The sequence below is a fragment of the Balaenoptera ricei genome, chromosome 11 (assembly GCF_028023285.1).
Source record: "Balaenoptera ricei isolate mBalRic1 chromosome 11, mBalRic1.hap2, whole genome shotgun sequence".
NCBI lineage: Eukaryota > Metazoa > Chordata > Mammalia > Artiodactyla > Balaenopteridae > Balaenoptera > Balaenoptera ricei.
In genome coordinates this window covers 95,336,739-95,352,532 of record NC_082649.1, presented here as the reverse complement: position 1 = coordinate 95,352,532, position 15,794 = coordinate 95,336,739, and the positions used below count along the sequence as shown (strand labels likewise).

At 44.2% G+C, this 15,794-nt stretch overlaps 1 protein-coding gene across 1 annotated transcript in view; it reads right to left on the bottom strand.

Moving 5' to 3' along the window:
* ITPR1 (inositol 1,4,5-trisphosphate receptor type 1) overlaps nucleotides 1-15,794 on the bottom strand; it is a 324,648-nt gene that overhangs the window by 148,818 nt on the left and 160,036 nt on the right. Inside the window, exons 18-28 of the mRNA XM_059940230.1 lie at nucleotides 15,365-15,537; nucleotides 13,876-13,995; nucleotides 12,699-12,893; nucleotides 10,354-10,605; nucleotides 9,681-9,822; nucleotides 8,788-8,941; nucleotides 7,556-7,743; nucleotides 3,679-3,817; nucleotides 3,096-3,154; nucleotides 470-631; nucleotides 189-359 (exon numbers count right to left, since the gene is read on the bottom strand). Coding sequence (XP_059796213.1) covers nucleotides 189-359; nucleotides 470-631; nucleotides 3,096-3,154; nucleotides 3,679-3,817; nucleotides 7,556-7,743; nucleotides 8,788-8,941; nucleotides 9,681-9,822; nucleotides 10,354-10,605; nucleotides 12,699-12,893; nucleotides 13,876-13,995; nucleotides 15,365-15,537 — 1,755 coding nt within the window. The remainder of the gene's footprint in view (nucleotides 1-188; nucleotides 360-469; nucleotides 632-3,095; nucleotides 3,155-3,678; nucleotides 3,818-7,555; nucleotides 7,744-8,787; nucleotides 8,942-9,680; nucleotides 9,823-10,353; nucleotides 10,606-12,698; nucleotides 12,894-13,875; nucleotides 13,996-15,364; nucleotides 15,538-15,794) is intronic.

The following is a 15,794-nucleotide window of genomic DNA, read 5'->3' as shown; positions in this document are numbered from 1 at the left end:
GAGGACGCTGAACTTGTATTTGTAGCTCACTTCCTGGAAGAATGGCTGTCACCCTGTTAACAAGCAGACCTCTTGAGAATCAAGCCCATCCTATAATCTGCATTTTTATCTAAAACCGGAGGAGGACGTTTACTTGTTCTGAGGACCCCATCCATCTCCTCCTGCAGCGTAACTTGTGTGTCACCCACCTCTGTTTTCTTATGTTCATTTTCACCAGATGCACCGTCCATGGCCTCGTCGGGGCCCTGCCCTTTGTACACCCAAAGCTCTGACTTCTCCACAATGGATCTCAGTTGGTCCAAGTCTTGTTTGATCTGTTTGTAGTTGTCGACATCTTGGCTGGTAACAAGCAGTTGAACCTGAACGAATGCAATTCATTAGTGACTCACAACAGCCTCTCAGACAATGCCAACAACACACACACACACACACACACACACACACACACACACACTGCAACCCGACCTACCTGTTTGAAGGCCTGCAGGACCTCCTGCCTCTGACTGAAGTGCCGAAAGAGGAGCTGCAGGGCCCCTGACACCAGGGGTGGGTAGTCGTGCATCGTCAAATGGAGCAGGACCCGGAGGAAGGTTCTGCCGCCGTGGTCGTCCAGGTCCAGGGGCGTGTTCTCCTCACTGAGGGGAAAGGCCAAATGAGCCAAGACGCCGTCTCCCGTGCCCTTGGGCCCAGACACACCTCACCTAGTGAGATTCCTGACTCTGTAGCCCACCCCAGCCGACCTGGCTCTTCATTGCCTCATTTAACAATATACAACCTTATTTGCTCTTCAACTATATTCTGAGGTGAGGGGGCAGTTAAGCTGTCACAACTGGGGACCTCCCTGGTGCCACAGTGGTTAAGAATCGCCTGCCAAGGCAGGGGACATGGGTTCGATCCTTGGACCGGGAAGATCCCACATGCCTCAGAGCAACTAAGCCTGTGCGCCACAACTACTGAGCCTGCGCTCTAGAGGCCATGAGCTACAATTACTGAGCCCGCGTGCCACAGCTACTGAAGCCAGCATGCCTAGAGCCCATGCTCCGCAACAAGAGAAGCCACCGCGATGAGAAGCCCACGCACCGCAAAGAAGAGTAGCCCCTGCTCGACGCAACTAGAGAAAGCCTGTGGGCGGCAACGAACACTCAAAGCAGCCAAAAATAAATAAATTAAAAAAAATAAAAAGATGTCACAACTGTCAAATTTTTAACCAAAGTCCCCACCTTCCCACAGTGACAGGCCTGGCTTTGCAACCAGATTCCCAACTGGTGTTCTGCTGGGCTTCACCTGTGGTTTGAGAGCTGCACACAGCTGTGTTTCTCCCGAGTTACTAGTTTATTTTTTATTTAAGATGCTCTAATTCAGCACCTAGCAAACCCTCTGTGGTGAAGGATGAGCTTTTTTTATGTCTAGTCTGTAGCCAACTGCTGTCTTGGTCTGTACCATGTCCACTGATGGTGCACTTGGATGCGGTCACAGTATCCAACTGCCATCAAAGTGCCCAAAGGCTCACTTATCTAAACTGGTAGCAAGCGGTTCGGTCCCACAGACCCCACTTTGCGGAGTGTTGCCGTGAATCACCCCAACTCAGTGTTCCTCCAACTGGGGTTAATCAGTATATTATCAGGGGTTCTCTCAATATCTACGGTAACTTGATTGTGTGTTACTTATACAAGTAAAAAAGTAATAAGCACGTGCTGGAGCAAATGGCAGACCACCTCGAACCTGAGCGCTGCCACTCAGTTTTTGTGTCGGTGCCCAATTTCTATTTCCAGTCAAATGAAGGCCGAACGCTGGGACCTCTGTGGCTGCAGACAAGCAAGAAGGCCACAGATGGGACTCAGTGTGTAAAGCCTCCGCCCGTGCTACGTGCTCCAAAAAGGTGTGAAGAAGCTTTCATTGCTGTTCAATATCAGGAAAGTGGTGGGAGAGCTGAGACACCACTCGGCAGACCGAAATGACATCAGGTTAAACTCAAAACCCCTGAGTTTCAGAACAGCAACCTCTTCCACAGAGTAAACGCTGCTGCTAATTCAAATTTCACAGGTTTTACATTAAGCACCGTGGTAGACTGTTAACATCGGTGGTCCCTCTCTGTATAAACACTTGTATACGCCCCTCCCACACTGATGCTGGGCTTGGCCGGGCGATTTGCTCTGACCAATAGGACGTTAGCAACATGATGCAAGCAGAGGCTTGCTTAACGCTTGCACATTGTTGGTCTCTGCACTTAGAGCCAGTCACCAAGCTATGCAGAAGCCCAAGATACTCGTGTGCAGAGAGAGACAAGTCCCAGCCTTACTGACACCTCCACCAAGGAGCCAGAAATGCGAGGAGAGCAACATGGACGTGCCAGCCCCAGTCACAGCTACCACAGCTGCACGACAGACCCAACAGTGACCAACAGAAGAATCATCCAGCTGAGCCCCCGTCAACCCACAGAACTGTGAGAGGCAATAAAATGACTGTTGTTTTAATCCATTAAGTTTTGAGAGTAGGTTATTACATGGCAGTAGGTAACTCAACCAAGTGTGCATATTCTAAGAGTTATGCATAGAAGGTATTTATACCAAGTTTGCCGGCGTTTGAGGCTTATAGGTATTTGAGTCTCATAACAATATTTTGAGTCAACACTGAGCAATCTCATCTTTTAGAAAGGGGTTCATACATTAATCTCATGTTAGGGACAATGAAAGAACAGTATAAGTGCCTGTGTCCTTTTCATTTTTGCTTGGCTTCTAAAGGGCTCGGGGGTGACTGCAGCCCATTAGCAGCAATGATCTTGCTACACTCACTCTGTTTCGAGCCCCCCCTTTCTTTCAACTCTATTTCCTCACCATTTAAAAAAGTTTTGTAATGTGTGTACTTTGGGAAACCTCCGTCAATTCTTTCTGTCGTAAGAAGGAAACACACACACACGTGAACCCAACTAAGATCACTCTGACCTGAGTACTGACAGTTATAAAGAGAGCAGTCAAACAACCTAAACCCAAAGACTAAACGTTTCCTAGAACAGTAAAGGAGAAGCCTTTGAGAGCTAGAAAAGAGAAGCCTCCCCCATCTTAGAACCACCTACAAAACAGAAACTGAAAATATACTTTCCTTCCTCCGAAGATGCCCTCGGCTTGCTCCTCAATGTGTTCAAAGTCAAGAGCACCTGCAAAGTCGGAGAACAGAACTTCAGGCGCAGGAAGGGGTGAAAACGTGCTGCTCGTGAACGTCCCCCCAAACAGGCTTGCCCCTGCCCCTCAGGCCTCGACAGGTGGGGTTATTTCTACCACCACCCTTCTCCTTATCCATCACCACTATTTCCTGGGCAGGGAAAAGCATCCACCATGAGTAAAAGTTGGTAGTGGACAGTAAATTTTCTTGGAGAGTTTTGTTTTGGGTTTTCTGTTTTTTGTTTTTTTGTATTTCACCGTAACACTAGAACCCTCAGCTGTCTTATGACTAAGACACTCCAAGATGGAAGGAAATAAGACCTATCCCAGAAGGGATCTGGGCCCTTTCAATTATTCCCCTGCCCCAGAAGGGTGACTCTCAGGGTCTCATTCTAAAATGCAGTCATCTTCAAAAACGTTCACATATTACCCTTGTTCTAGAACGTACTCTTTGGACTTCCAGTTTTCATTAGACCCAGGTCCCATTTTATGGCTCAAACCCCATTCTGGCATCACTAACCTGGTACATTACTTGGTCCCTCTTGGCTGCTGTTTCCGGAGGATGTTTCCGAAGTCTGGGAATTGCTTTCATCAAATTCCCGCTTAAATATACACAGGAGGCAGGAGATCCTATAATCCAACCTCACATTCAAAATAAACTAAAGAATCAAGTGGAAATGGAAACAGATTGGTTACATTAGCAGACCACCTGGAACATTCTGCCAAGCCACCGCACTCTGGCTGGGCCTGGCGTCTGCTGCATCAATTACCTTAAACACTACGTGAGTCAGATATTGGCTTAGATTTCAAGAGTCACTTTAACAAAAGACTTCTAGGAGTATATCAAGTTTGCCCACAGCACCTTAGCTTCTAGTGTAAACTCCAGCGTCCCGGCAATTAATTTAATGCTCAGAACAATAAATCACTCACTCCCCACTCCATCCTCTATAAAACATTGCTTTAGTTCAGCAAGTATTGAATGACAACTCTGGGCCTTAAGAAGGGTGAAGTTGGCTGCTTCTAAAAGAACTGACAGAGAAAAATGTGTTTTCAGTACTGAAAATTAGTTTGGTTCTTATTTTCTATTACTGATTGTTTTCTTTGATGTAGATACAAACCTTTGGGCTCCCTCTTCTTTCACTCCCTGTATCCCCTCCCTGTCCACTCCAACAGAAAGCCACTTTTTCCATGTTTGTGGCCGGAGCCAAAAAGAAAGATCAACCACCTGGCATTGTTTAAGGGCCTTACCGACATTCTCCCTTCCGTTCTCTCATCTCTGCCTGGCCCTCCTGGCGACCTTACCCAATGCCAGGGCTGTCACCTCTCCTGGATTGAAACAGATCTTTGGCTTATCTTCCAGGCTCTTGGTTCACATTTCCTACTGACTGCAGGACATCCCCTTTGGTGTTTTCCCAGAGTCTCAAACTCAGTCTTGTACCAAACTAACAGTGTCCATTCTGCCTGGGTTCTCCCGCCCTCAGTCAACCTCAGGACCATCAACTCTTCCTTCCTTGATACACACATCTCATCAGTGACCAAGCCCTGCGGGTTCTACCTCTGCCACTCCTCACGGATCTCTCTCCCGCCGTCGTTTACCCCCGCTCACGGCCTCTATCTCCCTCCTCGGCCATTACAGAAACAAGTTTACCAGATCCACGTCTCAAAGGTGCTTATTCTTAGGTTAGCCCCCTGCTTGAAAGCATTCAAAGGCTCCCCACAGAGTAAAGTCCTAATACTTCAGGCACCCAGAGCTCCCTAGAGCATGGCACAGTCCGCCGTTCCAACCTCATTTCTGATAACTTCCCTTCAGCACCGCTCCACGTCCCTGCCCAAGGAGAACAGCTTACTGATCCATGCACCACGATGCCCTGGTTCAACCCGCTCCATCCACCTGAGAACGCCCCCTTGTTTCTATACATATCCCGTCCAGGCCTAAAAGCTCAGAGAAAATCTTACCTCCTCTGGTCCTTACTAAATGGGATCACATGACCTACCCGCATCTCAGGAGAACACTTTTCTCATGGTTTTATTTCCATGTACACACAGCTTCATCACACCTTATCTTCCTATTAGACTATAAACCCCCTGTAGACATAGCCCGTGTCCAAATCATCTGTGCCTTCCTCATAGAGCCCAGCAAAGTGCCTTGCATATGGTAAGGGATCAGTAACTATCTGCTGAAAGAATGAATCCATCAACCAAATGTTCTCAGATTACTACAGTGAGTAGACCTTAAGATGTGACCAAGTTTCACACCGCATCAATTCTGATAAACATGCACGATATTCGCATACTTGGGACCTGTAAGCCATGGCCTAAGAAATCCTTGAGATCCTTCTCTACTTTTGGTCAGACATAAATTCAATGAGTTTTCTTCTTTATTTAAATCACTCTTTATTGTCTTTAGTAATTATTTTGAGGAGTCCCACTAATGTTTTCAAACCATTAGTTAACTGTGATTTCAGAATCGAAAAAAAATCCTCAAATCTGTAAACATTTATAGTTCTCTACTCCATGTTCCGGGGTTGAGATTAGGCAGTGCGGGATGAAAGAGAAAGGTGATAACAGTATTCTTTTCATGAAGGAACAGCTGATTCTGTTAATGAATAAAAAATTATCAAGGAGGAGAAAGAGGAAAATGCACACTGTTGGCAGGCTGGGAGGTTCTCATATGGAAGATCACGGCCTCTCCAGTAAACTGGCTCCCACCCCCTCTTGCCTATGCCAGGACTTTGCTCCTACAATTATCCTCTCTCCCCTTCGTCAGTAAGTCTTCCCTCTCTACATGATCACTCCCATTCACCATACAATCTTGCTGACATCTCCCAACTTAAATATTACCAATAATCACCCTGCAGCCACCTTCCCACTCTTCTCTGTTCATCTTTACAGCAAATCCACTCAAGAGGTTGTATGTACTGACTCCCCATTTCATCTTCTCCCATTCTCTCTTGAACCTGACCTGTTCCCAGACTTGTCAAGTATGCTCCCACCTCAGGTCTTTGCATTTATTGTTCCCTCTTGGAGTCCCGGAGACTGTTTTCCTAGATACCCACATACTAGTTCCCTCATTGTATTCAGGTCTCTGATCACATAACCTTAATGGGGAGACCTTCTCTGACAACCCCATCAAAAACAGTATCCGTGGCCTTTACCCCCAGTGGCCTCCAAACCATCTTGACTCTCTGTTATATTTTAACATCCTTAGTATATACATTTTTATATGTCTATGCCTCCTATCAAAATGTAAGCAGGAATGATGCTGTTCATTGCTGGATCTTCAGTGCTTAAAAGTACTCGGCATGCTCTGACAAGTACAGGTTTCTGGTAACTGACTATACTGCTGAACTGAATGAATAAGCATTTTCAGAACTCTAATGGAAAACTGATGAATTCATAAAAGTGCTAACAAAAGATCAAGATGAAAAAAAACATTAATTACATGGGACTGAGTGAACTGATGAGGATGATTATAATTTTTGTGACTTTCCGTTTGAATTAAAAAAAAAAATCCCACAAGGACTCAGAGGCAAAAAATATACAAATCAATTTTCACTGCAAAGTAGCTGTTACAGTGGAGGATTACTGGACTGAATGTCAATATTATGACATAGTATGAGTGTGTTTCGTGTTTGGTAATTGCAATCATTGTTGCTTTTGTTGTGGTCATCCATTTACAATGCTTGGTGTCAGTTTATTTATCTCTTGTAAAAATAAAATACAGTGTGTGTGTGTGTGAAAAAAAGATTAAATGAGATAATGCATATTAAAAAAAAAGCATTAGAAACAAATATGCTTTATTCTCATTGTTAACTGAAATGGTACATGATGTTTAAATTGTATAATTATAATTAATTGGTAATGTGGTACTCAAAATATAAACAAATATATCCCTCTCACAGTAACACTGCTAGAGGTAAAACAAAAAAACAAACAAAAAAAGTACTTGGCATGGAATCAGTCTCTATAAATGGCTGTTGAATGAATGAATGAATGAATAAGGGAGGGAGGAAGGGAAGGATTGAGGGAGGAGTTACAAACTTAACAGAACCTTGACTGAGTTATGAACAAAAACCAGGGAATTCAGCTATGTAGAGAAGCATAAGTGAGTTAATTCTAAGTGGGTGAAGACAGAGACCAACGATTAGGGAAATCTAAGGTAACTGCAGAAAGTCTGGCATGGCTGGAGGAACAGGGCAGGCTGGGGAGGGGCAGGAGATGACAGCACAGGGTGCAGAGGGCCAGTTCAGAAACAGCACTTGAGGCTGAGCTAAGACTCTACCTCCACTCTCTTCCCAGAAAGCCTAGGGCTCCATCAAAGCAGGGACACCGGATGCAGATGGTCCCCTGGGAAGCACACTCCCGCCCACCCTGCCCCCGCCCCGGCCCATGGTTACCTGGAGTATTTCAATGATCTTCAACTTGGTGTCCATCACCATGATGTCCTCCTTCTCCGGCTCTGCTTGCTTCACGTTGCCCTCAGGGGCGGCGGCCGTGGGAGTCATGGGCAGGAAGCCTCCTCCCCGGAGCACCACCTGGGTCATCAGCTCTCCAACCCCATGGATGGACCGCATCACGTTACTACCTAGGAAGGGCCAGGACACACCTTGGTCGTGACAGATCCCTGGTGTGCGCTCAGGGCACCTGGCCAAGGGCAGAGGCTCTTCGGGACAAATCATTTAACATGTCTCTGTTCCAATACATTCTAAGACCCCGGGAACCTGAAACGGTTAACAACCATCAGAAATGCAGGGCTTCAAGGAGTAGGGGAAAGAGTATGGAGCATTTATGTATGTTAATTCACCTGCCAAATTTTATTGGTCACCTACTACATGCTTGTTGCTGTGCACAGAACTAGGGCTGCAGGAGCTAACAAGACCCACATCTGGTGCTGCTACCAACAGCCACTTGATCTTGAATACATTATGCTACCTCTGAGGGTCAGTTTCTTCCACTGTAAAATAAGAATAACGGAGCCCAACTGACACAGATTAAGTGGCAAAATGTATGCAAAATGACTGAGCACAGGCCCTAACAGATAGTAGGATGTAAGTAAACATACTTTTTCTATTCTAGCTGTAGAGACCAGTTAAACAATAATCCACACATGAGTACCTAGTATGTGTCTACTACGACCCTAAAACAGAAGGGAAAAAAAACATATAAAGGCAGATTTTCCTATTTACAAATTGGAAATAGGATACCCAGACACAGTCTGGATTTCACTTATTCATATACTAATATAAACATCTGAGGACCTCATGACACATCAAGAACAATGACAGGACATGTATTTTTAAGACATAAGCATTAGGCAAGTGTTAGGCAACTTTCAAATGGTGCAGTGAAATGTACAGACTCATATATATAACTATAAAAAATACAATAAAGTGTTAATAATCATTGACTCTAAGTCGTGGGTCTATAGGTGTCCACTGTACTATTCTTTCCGCCTTTATTTATATCTGAAAATGTTCATAATGAAAAGTTGAGAAGAAAAGGACAAAGAAAGGATGCGCCATCACACAGTAAGTATGAGAAAAGCAGGAGGAGGAGAGGCCGGGCAAGCGTGTCACGACGTATGGGCGCCATGAGATCTCCCTCCTCAGCTTCTCCATGTTATTCTCACCTTTATTCTCCTCTCCCTTCGCCATCTTGCTGATGGGGAAGATTGTGGTCACGTGCACACAGTCCAATATGGCCAGGAGGATTTTGGTTAATCGTAGAAGGTCAGAGAAGTTGTAGAAACCAAAGTATATGAGATTCCTAGCTAAGTTTACAACCTATTGTATTTAAAAAAGAGAGAGAGGAGGAAGATGGTATTAAATAAACAGTATCCTTCACTTCCATTTTAGGTTAACTATTTTATAAATGACTGATTCTGATCTTCTTTACAGTAAGAGAAGGCATTTATTTTACTTGCAGTTTCTGACCAAATTTCATTTTGTTTCATAAGGAGAAAAAATAAGAAATAAAACCCTGCAAAGCTACTGATCTGCTCTGTTGACTGGTTAATAAAAAACTGACCTCATCATTGGCTCTGTGCAGCTTCCCAGAGATAATACAGGGCAAGCCAAGGTATACAAATCAAGGACACAGATAACAGCAGTCCTTGGAAATCTAACTCCTCAAAAGGCAAAGTGATCTCAAAGAGAAATACTCAACTCAAAGGTAATAAGGATTTATGTCCCTCAAATGATTAATCTATGACAGATCCCAAGCACAGACTGTTTCTTTCCTGTCACTTTTAGTATAATGTACAGATTACACATAATGTTCTATCCTTTCTACATGATTCAGTTCACCACATGTATTTCTTCCACGAGCATAACTACCTCAAGCCAAGTGACTGGTATTAGTTCTATTTTACTAGGCAACAAAACTGAGCTGAATTCCTTTTTATTACCAAACCAGAGTAGCATGATAAAAAAAAAAAAATCACCACCTATTTTCTATTTACCCCATAGAAAAATGATCAATAAAAAGCAGACAAAACACACAGATCACTTCACCATGAGTTACCTCAAATGTAAGTTTATTTTTCTCCTTATCAGAGAAAGGGAACCTCTGACACACCACATCTCTTAAATACTCCTCCACAAATTCCATAGTCTGAGCAAACCTCTCCTTAATTTCATCTTTGGAAGTGCCACTACTATCATAGCTAAAAGGAAAGGAGAAAGAAAAGGAAATCAAATTTCAAGTTCTAACCAGTGAGGCCTTCCCTGTTTGCTCAGCCCCCAAAGCTATCACCATCCACCCCAACACTTCCCATCCTCCTGCCCCTACTTCACTTTTCCCTCCTCAGCACCCATCACACCAAGGTATATATTTTAGTCCTTTATCTTGGTTACTGTCTGTCTTTCCCCACTAGTGTACACACAGTTTTCTTGTTTGTTCCCAGATAGATGCCTTGAGCCTGGCATGCGGGAGACACTTTAATATTTGTAGAATAAAAGAGATATAAAAGGACAATCATGCCATCTTTTACATTCTTGAGGAAACAAATAACATTTGCCACCCTTAATTATATTTTAAGCTTAAAGAAAAAATGACTTCATCTTTCCTCTCTGATTTAACTAGACTTATTAACCTGACCATAAGTGGTTTGTCTTCCGCTACGTAGAACACTGTAACTAAGAAGTTTTAAAGCAACATGAATGAGGTCTTAACAAGGTGAAGGAGCCAGGCTCACTCATCAATGGCGATCTCGGAGGGAATCTCGGACCAGAGGCGGGCGTATTTCACGGGAGTGACTTGCTCCTGTGGGTCTCGGTCCACATGCATGTGCAGCATGAGACGGCAGAAGGACGCCCGCAGGTCATAGGGCAGGTTCTCATCAGACATGCAGCGGAGAATGAGATCCACGTCCAGCTGGCCCGAGATTTCGTTGATGGCGAGGTACTGGCGGTCCAGGCACATCCTCGCAAAGAGGTTCAGCTGGTACCTGGAGAAAAGGAAAGTTACACAGGGCTCACTCTCATGGAAACACACAGCAGGAGAGTCGCAGGGGGGCCCCAACTCTCATAGGAGTGACAGGTGGCCACGGGAACCTACACATCAACACTCTTCACTTGCTTGTGTATACAAACTCTGGCTTCTGTACCAAGCGGAAAAAGGAACAGTTCAAGCCACGCCAACAGTCACATGTGCCTACCCTGCTGTGTGGGAGTAATTACATGGCTAGTTGATGCCATTTTGCCCTTGTTTATTTTATAAAATGGTGTGGGGGGGAAGCATTAGGCTGAAAACGGTTGCCTGTTTCTTTAGTTCTGCTTTTATGCAGCACGTGAAAGACCGCATAGGAAATGGTAAAGGTTTCAGACCCTTACTAAGTCTGCTTAGAAATTTTATGATACTTTCAGGGTCTTATCCCATAGAGCTCTCCTCTTTGACTTTTACACACACGTGAAAAACATGGTATTAAAAATAGGGGGCTCCTCAAAATGTTACGGTTTCTTCCTCACCTAATTACATATGATCTCTGTTAACTTCCAAATTTGACCACTGAAACACTCTTTCTCATTCACTGCCAGCAGAAGACATAGCAAACATTAAAAGAGTAACCACACCCATAATGTGAAATAAGAAAGCCTTAAGGTTCCACGGTGGCCAATTCCAGCTTCTGACTTTAAAACCCTATTTATTACCAAGAATCATGAGTTGGAAATATTCTCAACTGCACTAGGTATCAGTGAAATGAGGATTAACCTGTGTTCTATTTCATGCTCGTAAGATTAACAAAAATTAAAAAAGCATCACTGTATTCAGAGATAGCAAAGACAAAGGGAAACAAAAGTTCTCTTTTGGTGGGAGTGTACACCAAAATAGCCAATTTAGGATTGGTTGCTCAGTTTAAAATATGCATACCCCCCAATCTCATAATTCCCTGGTGTGGAATGGAAACTCCTACACATATGCACAAATTTGATCAAGGATATTTCCCGACATGAAAAACTAAATTGTGGCATACACTGAATATCAAAGAGCAATGAAAATGCGGCACAGTAATAAAATGGAATAGCATTCAGCAGTCAAAATTAAAGAAATGGACCTACCACCATTAGCATGAATCCATTTCAGAAACAATATGAAAAAATAAGGCAGATTTCAGAACGGAACTCAGACTTTGGAACCATTTATATAAAATTTTAAGAATCAACAAAATACTACGTATTATTTATGAATGTACAGAAATGTAAAATATAAACACACAAAGAGTGTGGAAGGTCACACACCATCTGCATGAATGGAGAGAAAGAATACAGGAGGTAACAAAGGGCATTGTAATTGCAAAGTTTCATTTATTTCTATTAAAAAATGCTGTAAGCACTTCATCATCTTTCCTTCCCTCTTCTTTTATTTTAAAAGTATTTATTGAGTCAGCAGATCTCAGAGCTGGGACCGAGGTGACACTGGGATGGAGGAGGTGACTGGCAGCGATGGAGACTGAACAACACGGCGGGGACAGTGCCAGCCAGCTTCGCACTGTCCGAGGAAGGAGTTATGAATACAGAAGCGTGAAGGCTAGAATAACACTACAGTGTTGGTACAGAATTGGAAGTACTGATGTGAACTCATGATTTTTATTATATTTATATAGATCGCTATAGAAATAGATATGTGTGTGTCTACGTGGACAGACAAACAGACGTGTGTACAGACACACACATTTCCTAGCTCTGTCTGCAAAAGTTCTATGACGTTGTAACTATTGTCTCTATTTTACAGATAAAGAAACTGGGACATGAAGAGGTGACTAACTTGACCAAAGTCAAAAAGCTACTATGTAGAGAGGTGACCCCGCAGCCTGACTCTTAACTACTACAAAATATATCCGTGCCACGTGCCATGCTAGGTAGGGATCAACTGTAACTGGGGGCTGATGCAAACACTCAGCCTTCTTCTGACGGAGCCACACCCAGATGGCGATGTCCTATCTAAGTATCAACGAAACCTTACACTCTACAAACTCCTGAAGTACACAGCCGTCTTTCTGACAGACGGTCTCATCAGAGGACCCCCGTGCCGCCCTCGCACCTGTAGTAGCTGAGGACGTCCCGGTCTTCCTTCTGACCCTCCTTAGCATCCTGCGCCAGCTCCCTCACACTCTTACTGCGAACCTCTTTGTTGCCGTCCCTCCAAAACAGCCACACCTCTTCCTCATCCTCTCCTGCCTCCAGAGCATTCTCTCCAGTAGAAACACCTTCAAATTCGAAACGAGAGAGCACCAACCTGGAAAATAAGAGGAGGGAGGAAACTCATTACATTAGAAATCCTTGCTCATCACTGATCAACTATATTAATGCGTTGAACTCTAGCTGCAAAAAGACACACACAGAAAGCCACTTTACTTCTCCCATCGGCAGAACCACAAAGAACCAAACATTAATGTCTTCATACACTTTAGCCCAGGGGTTCTCCACCAGGGTGACTGTGTCTCCTGGGGGACATCTAGCAATGTCTGGAGACATTTTTGGTTGTCCCAACCAAATGGGAGGGGTACTGTTGGCACCTAGCACGTAGAAGCAGGGAGGCTGCTACACATCCTACAATGCAGAGGACAGAACCCACAGCAAAGAATTACGTGGCCCCAAACATCAAAAGGCCAAGGTTGAGAAAGTCGGAATTAGCCCAAGCCCATAATTAAGTTATGCATGAGAAACAAAACAAATCACTAGTTTAGAGCATAATTTAGTGTTTTTTAAATAAACATTTTTTTAACATTTAAATATTACTGGCACTATGCTTCTCAGGAAAACTGCTCCCCTGCTAAAAACGAATTGCTACTATTACCAAAACTTCTGTGGACCAATGAACACTTTTCGAACAGTGATGATTTAACAAGCTCTTCCCTACAATGACTTAATATCAATAATGAATTACCTCCTTTAAAATTTAAAACTGATGATCATAATTAGAGAATTTTAAACTCTTAAAATTAAACCAAGGATGTGTAAAACGTTCCCTGGTGAGCTCACATTACTGTCAAAGGATGTGACATCACCATGCAGAGGAGCCCACACCAAAAGCAAACTTGATAATTCCTCTGATCAAGATCTTTGCAAGAGGACGATCAATAGCCAGCCAACCTGACTTTAGAAATCAAGGAGCTGGGTTTTATTACCTATGAGCACAGACATCCACTGAGCCACACATTCTCCATCTAAATCCTGTTCTCATCTTTCTTTACCTTAAACCCGCAGACCCCACTCACTTGGTCTCAATCAGAATGTCAGCGTTGGTTGGATTCAGCACAGCTTTACATATCAGTTCCTGGGTCACCGGAATGGATTTGTTCATGGACACGCAGAGATCAGAGAGGTAATCTAAGAATCTATTGAGAAAGAGAAACCAAATAAAACAGTTTCTGTAGACAGAGCAGGGGTTGGGCTCTGGGAGCCTGGCTCTCCCTCAAGAGGACTGACCCGGCCTACCTTTAACACAAGTCAGCGAGGCTTTGGGTTTTAGTGTCAGCATCCATGGAACCCCCAGAAACCCAGACACCAGAGGGAAGGAAGGATGGATGGAAGGAAGGAAGGAAGGAAGGAAGGATGGATGGATGGATGGATGGATGGAAGGGAGGGAGGGAGGGAGGGAGGGAAAGGAAGGAAGGAAGGGAAAGAGAGCAAGTAAGGAAGGAAGGAAGGAGGGAGGGAGGGAGGGAGGAAGAGCAAAGAAAGAAAAGCAAAAGAGGAAGGATGGCAGTGACGGTTGTGAGGAAGAGCTGACAAGGTAAAAATGAACAGAAGGAACCACCAAATAAGAAGTTCACATAAGGAAGACATGGTTAGGATGCAGGGTACCCAGAGTGGTGAGGGGCAAGGCTCTGATGCTTGAGGCCCAAATCAGAACCCTGGTTCTGATCCACTACGTTCTGATATGTACTGTTATTTGGGGAAAATTACTTAACCTCCCTGTGGTTCAGTTTTCTCATCGACAAAACAGGCTAATATAGAACCTCGGAGAGTTCTTCTGAGGATTAAATAAGCTAATTCATGCAAAGTGCTTACTTAGTTCACTCACTGGCACATGAGAATGGTCCATAAAATGTTATTTTATGGGTGGGGACAGTCATTTTTATAAGAACACGTTCAGCTCTCCAGGGTCACCGTTCATGATACGCACATTGTAAACTATTTCCCACTTCACCTGAAATGGTGTGCATCTTAATTAATTAGAAGGAGAAAAAAAGAGGGAAGAGAGCGTAGGGGGAGGGGGAGATCTGTATGAATGCAATAGAATTGATAGAATTCACTAATGTAAATAAAAACACTCAAGTAACAACTATGTGTGCAAAAGACTAACTGATGATATTCGGGGGAGTTCTAACTGATCACCACGGGGTGCTACGAAGTGAATGAGTGGCCGATAGTTGTCATTTACTGTGCACCTCCTAAGTGCCAGGCACTTCACATGTATTTATTCTCATTTAATTTTCACAGTGACCCATCTAGCGGATGAGGAAGTTAAAGCTCAAGGTCACCCAGCTGGTAAATGTTGCAGCTAGGATTCTACCCTGGTCTCATTCCCATACCAAGCTCTTTCAGCTACTCATCAAAGAGGCTGTCAAGACCTGCCCAATCAAAACCTGTCCCTAACAGTCCCAGACAAAGGAAACCCAGGAGAAAGCACCACGACCCACTCAGTGCCTGCATCGGAAATGCAAAGACACCTTCTGCCTATCAACCCCGCCCCCGCCTCACCTGGGCTCCCTGTTCTTTCGCACCAGACTGACGAAGGTGTCGATCTCCGCCGCGGTGATGTGTTTTTCCAGGAGTTTCCGATTATTGTGGAGCAGGGCAGTGATGGTGTCTTCAGCCAGCACGTCATAGCCAATCTGCTTCTGCATGAAGCCAAACTGCTTGGCTATGTACTCCTTCGAAGGAAGGAAAGCGAGGTGAGTGGGGAGGACTGGAGACAATGTGCTGAGGCTGCAAGTAAGGGAGGGGGCAGCAGCCCCCGAGGAGCACCACTGCCCATGAGGGAAATCACAGGGGAGCATCTTTCCACAACTTCCTAATCCAGGGCGGCAGCTGCAATCTCCCTCGCATCCTTTATTTTTACGAAACCTGCCACACAGATGTAATTAAGTAAAATACCCTGTATTTACAGATAGGCATTTTTATTAAGTCC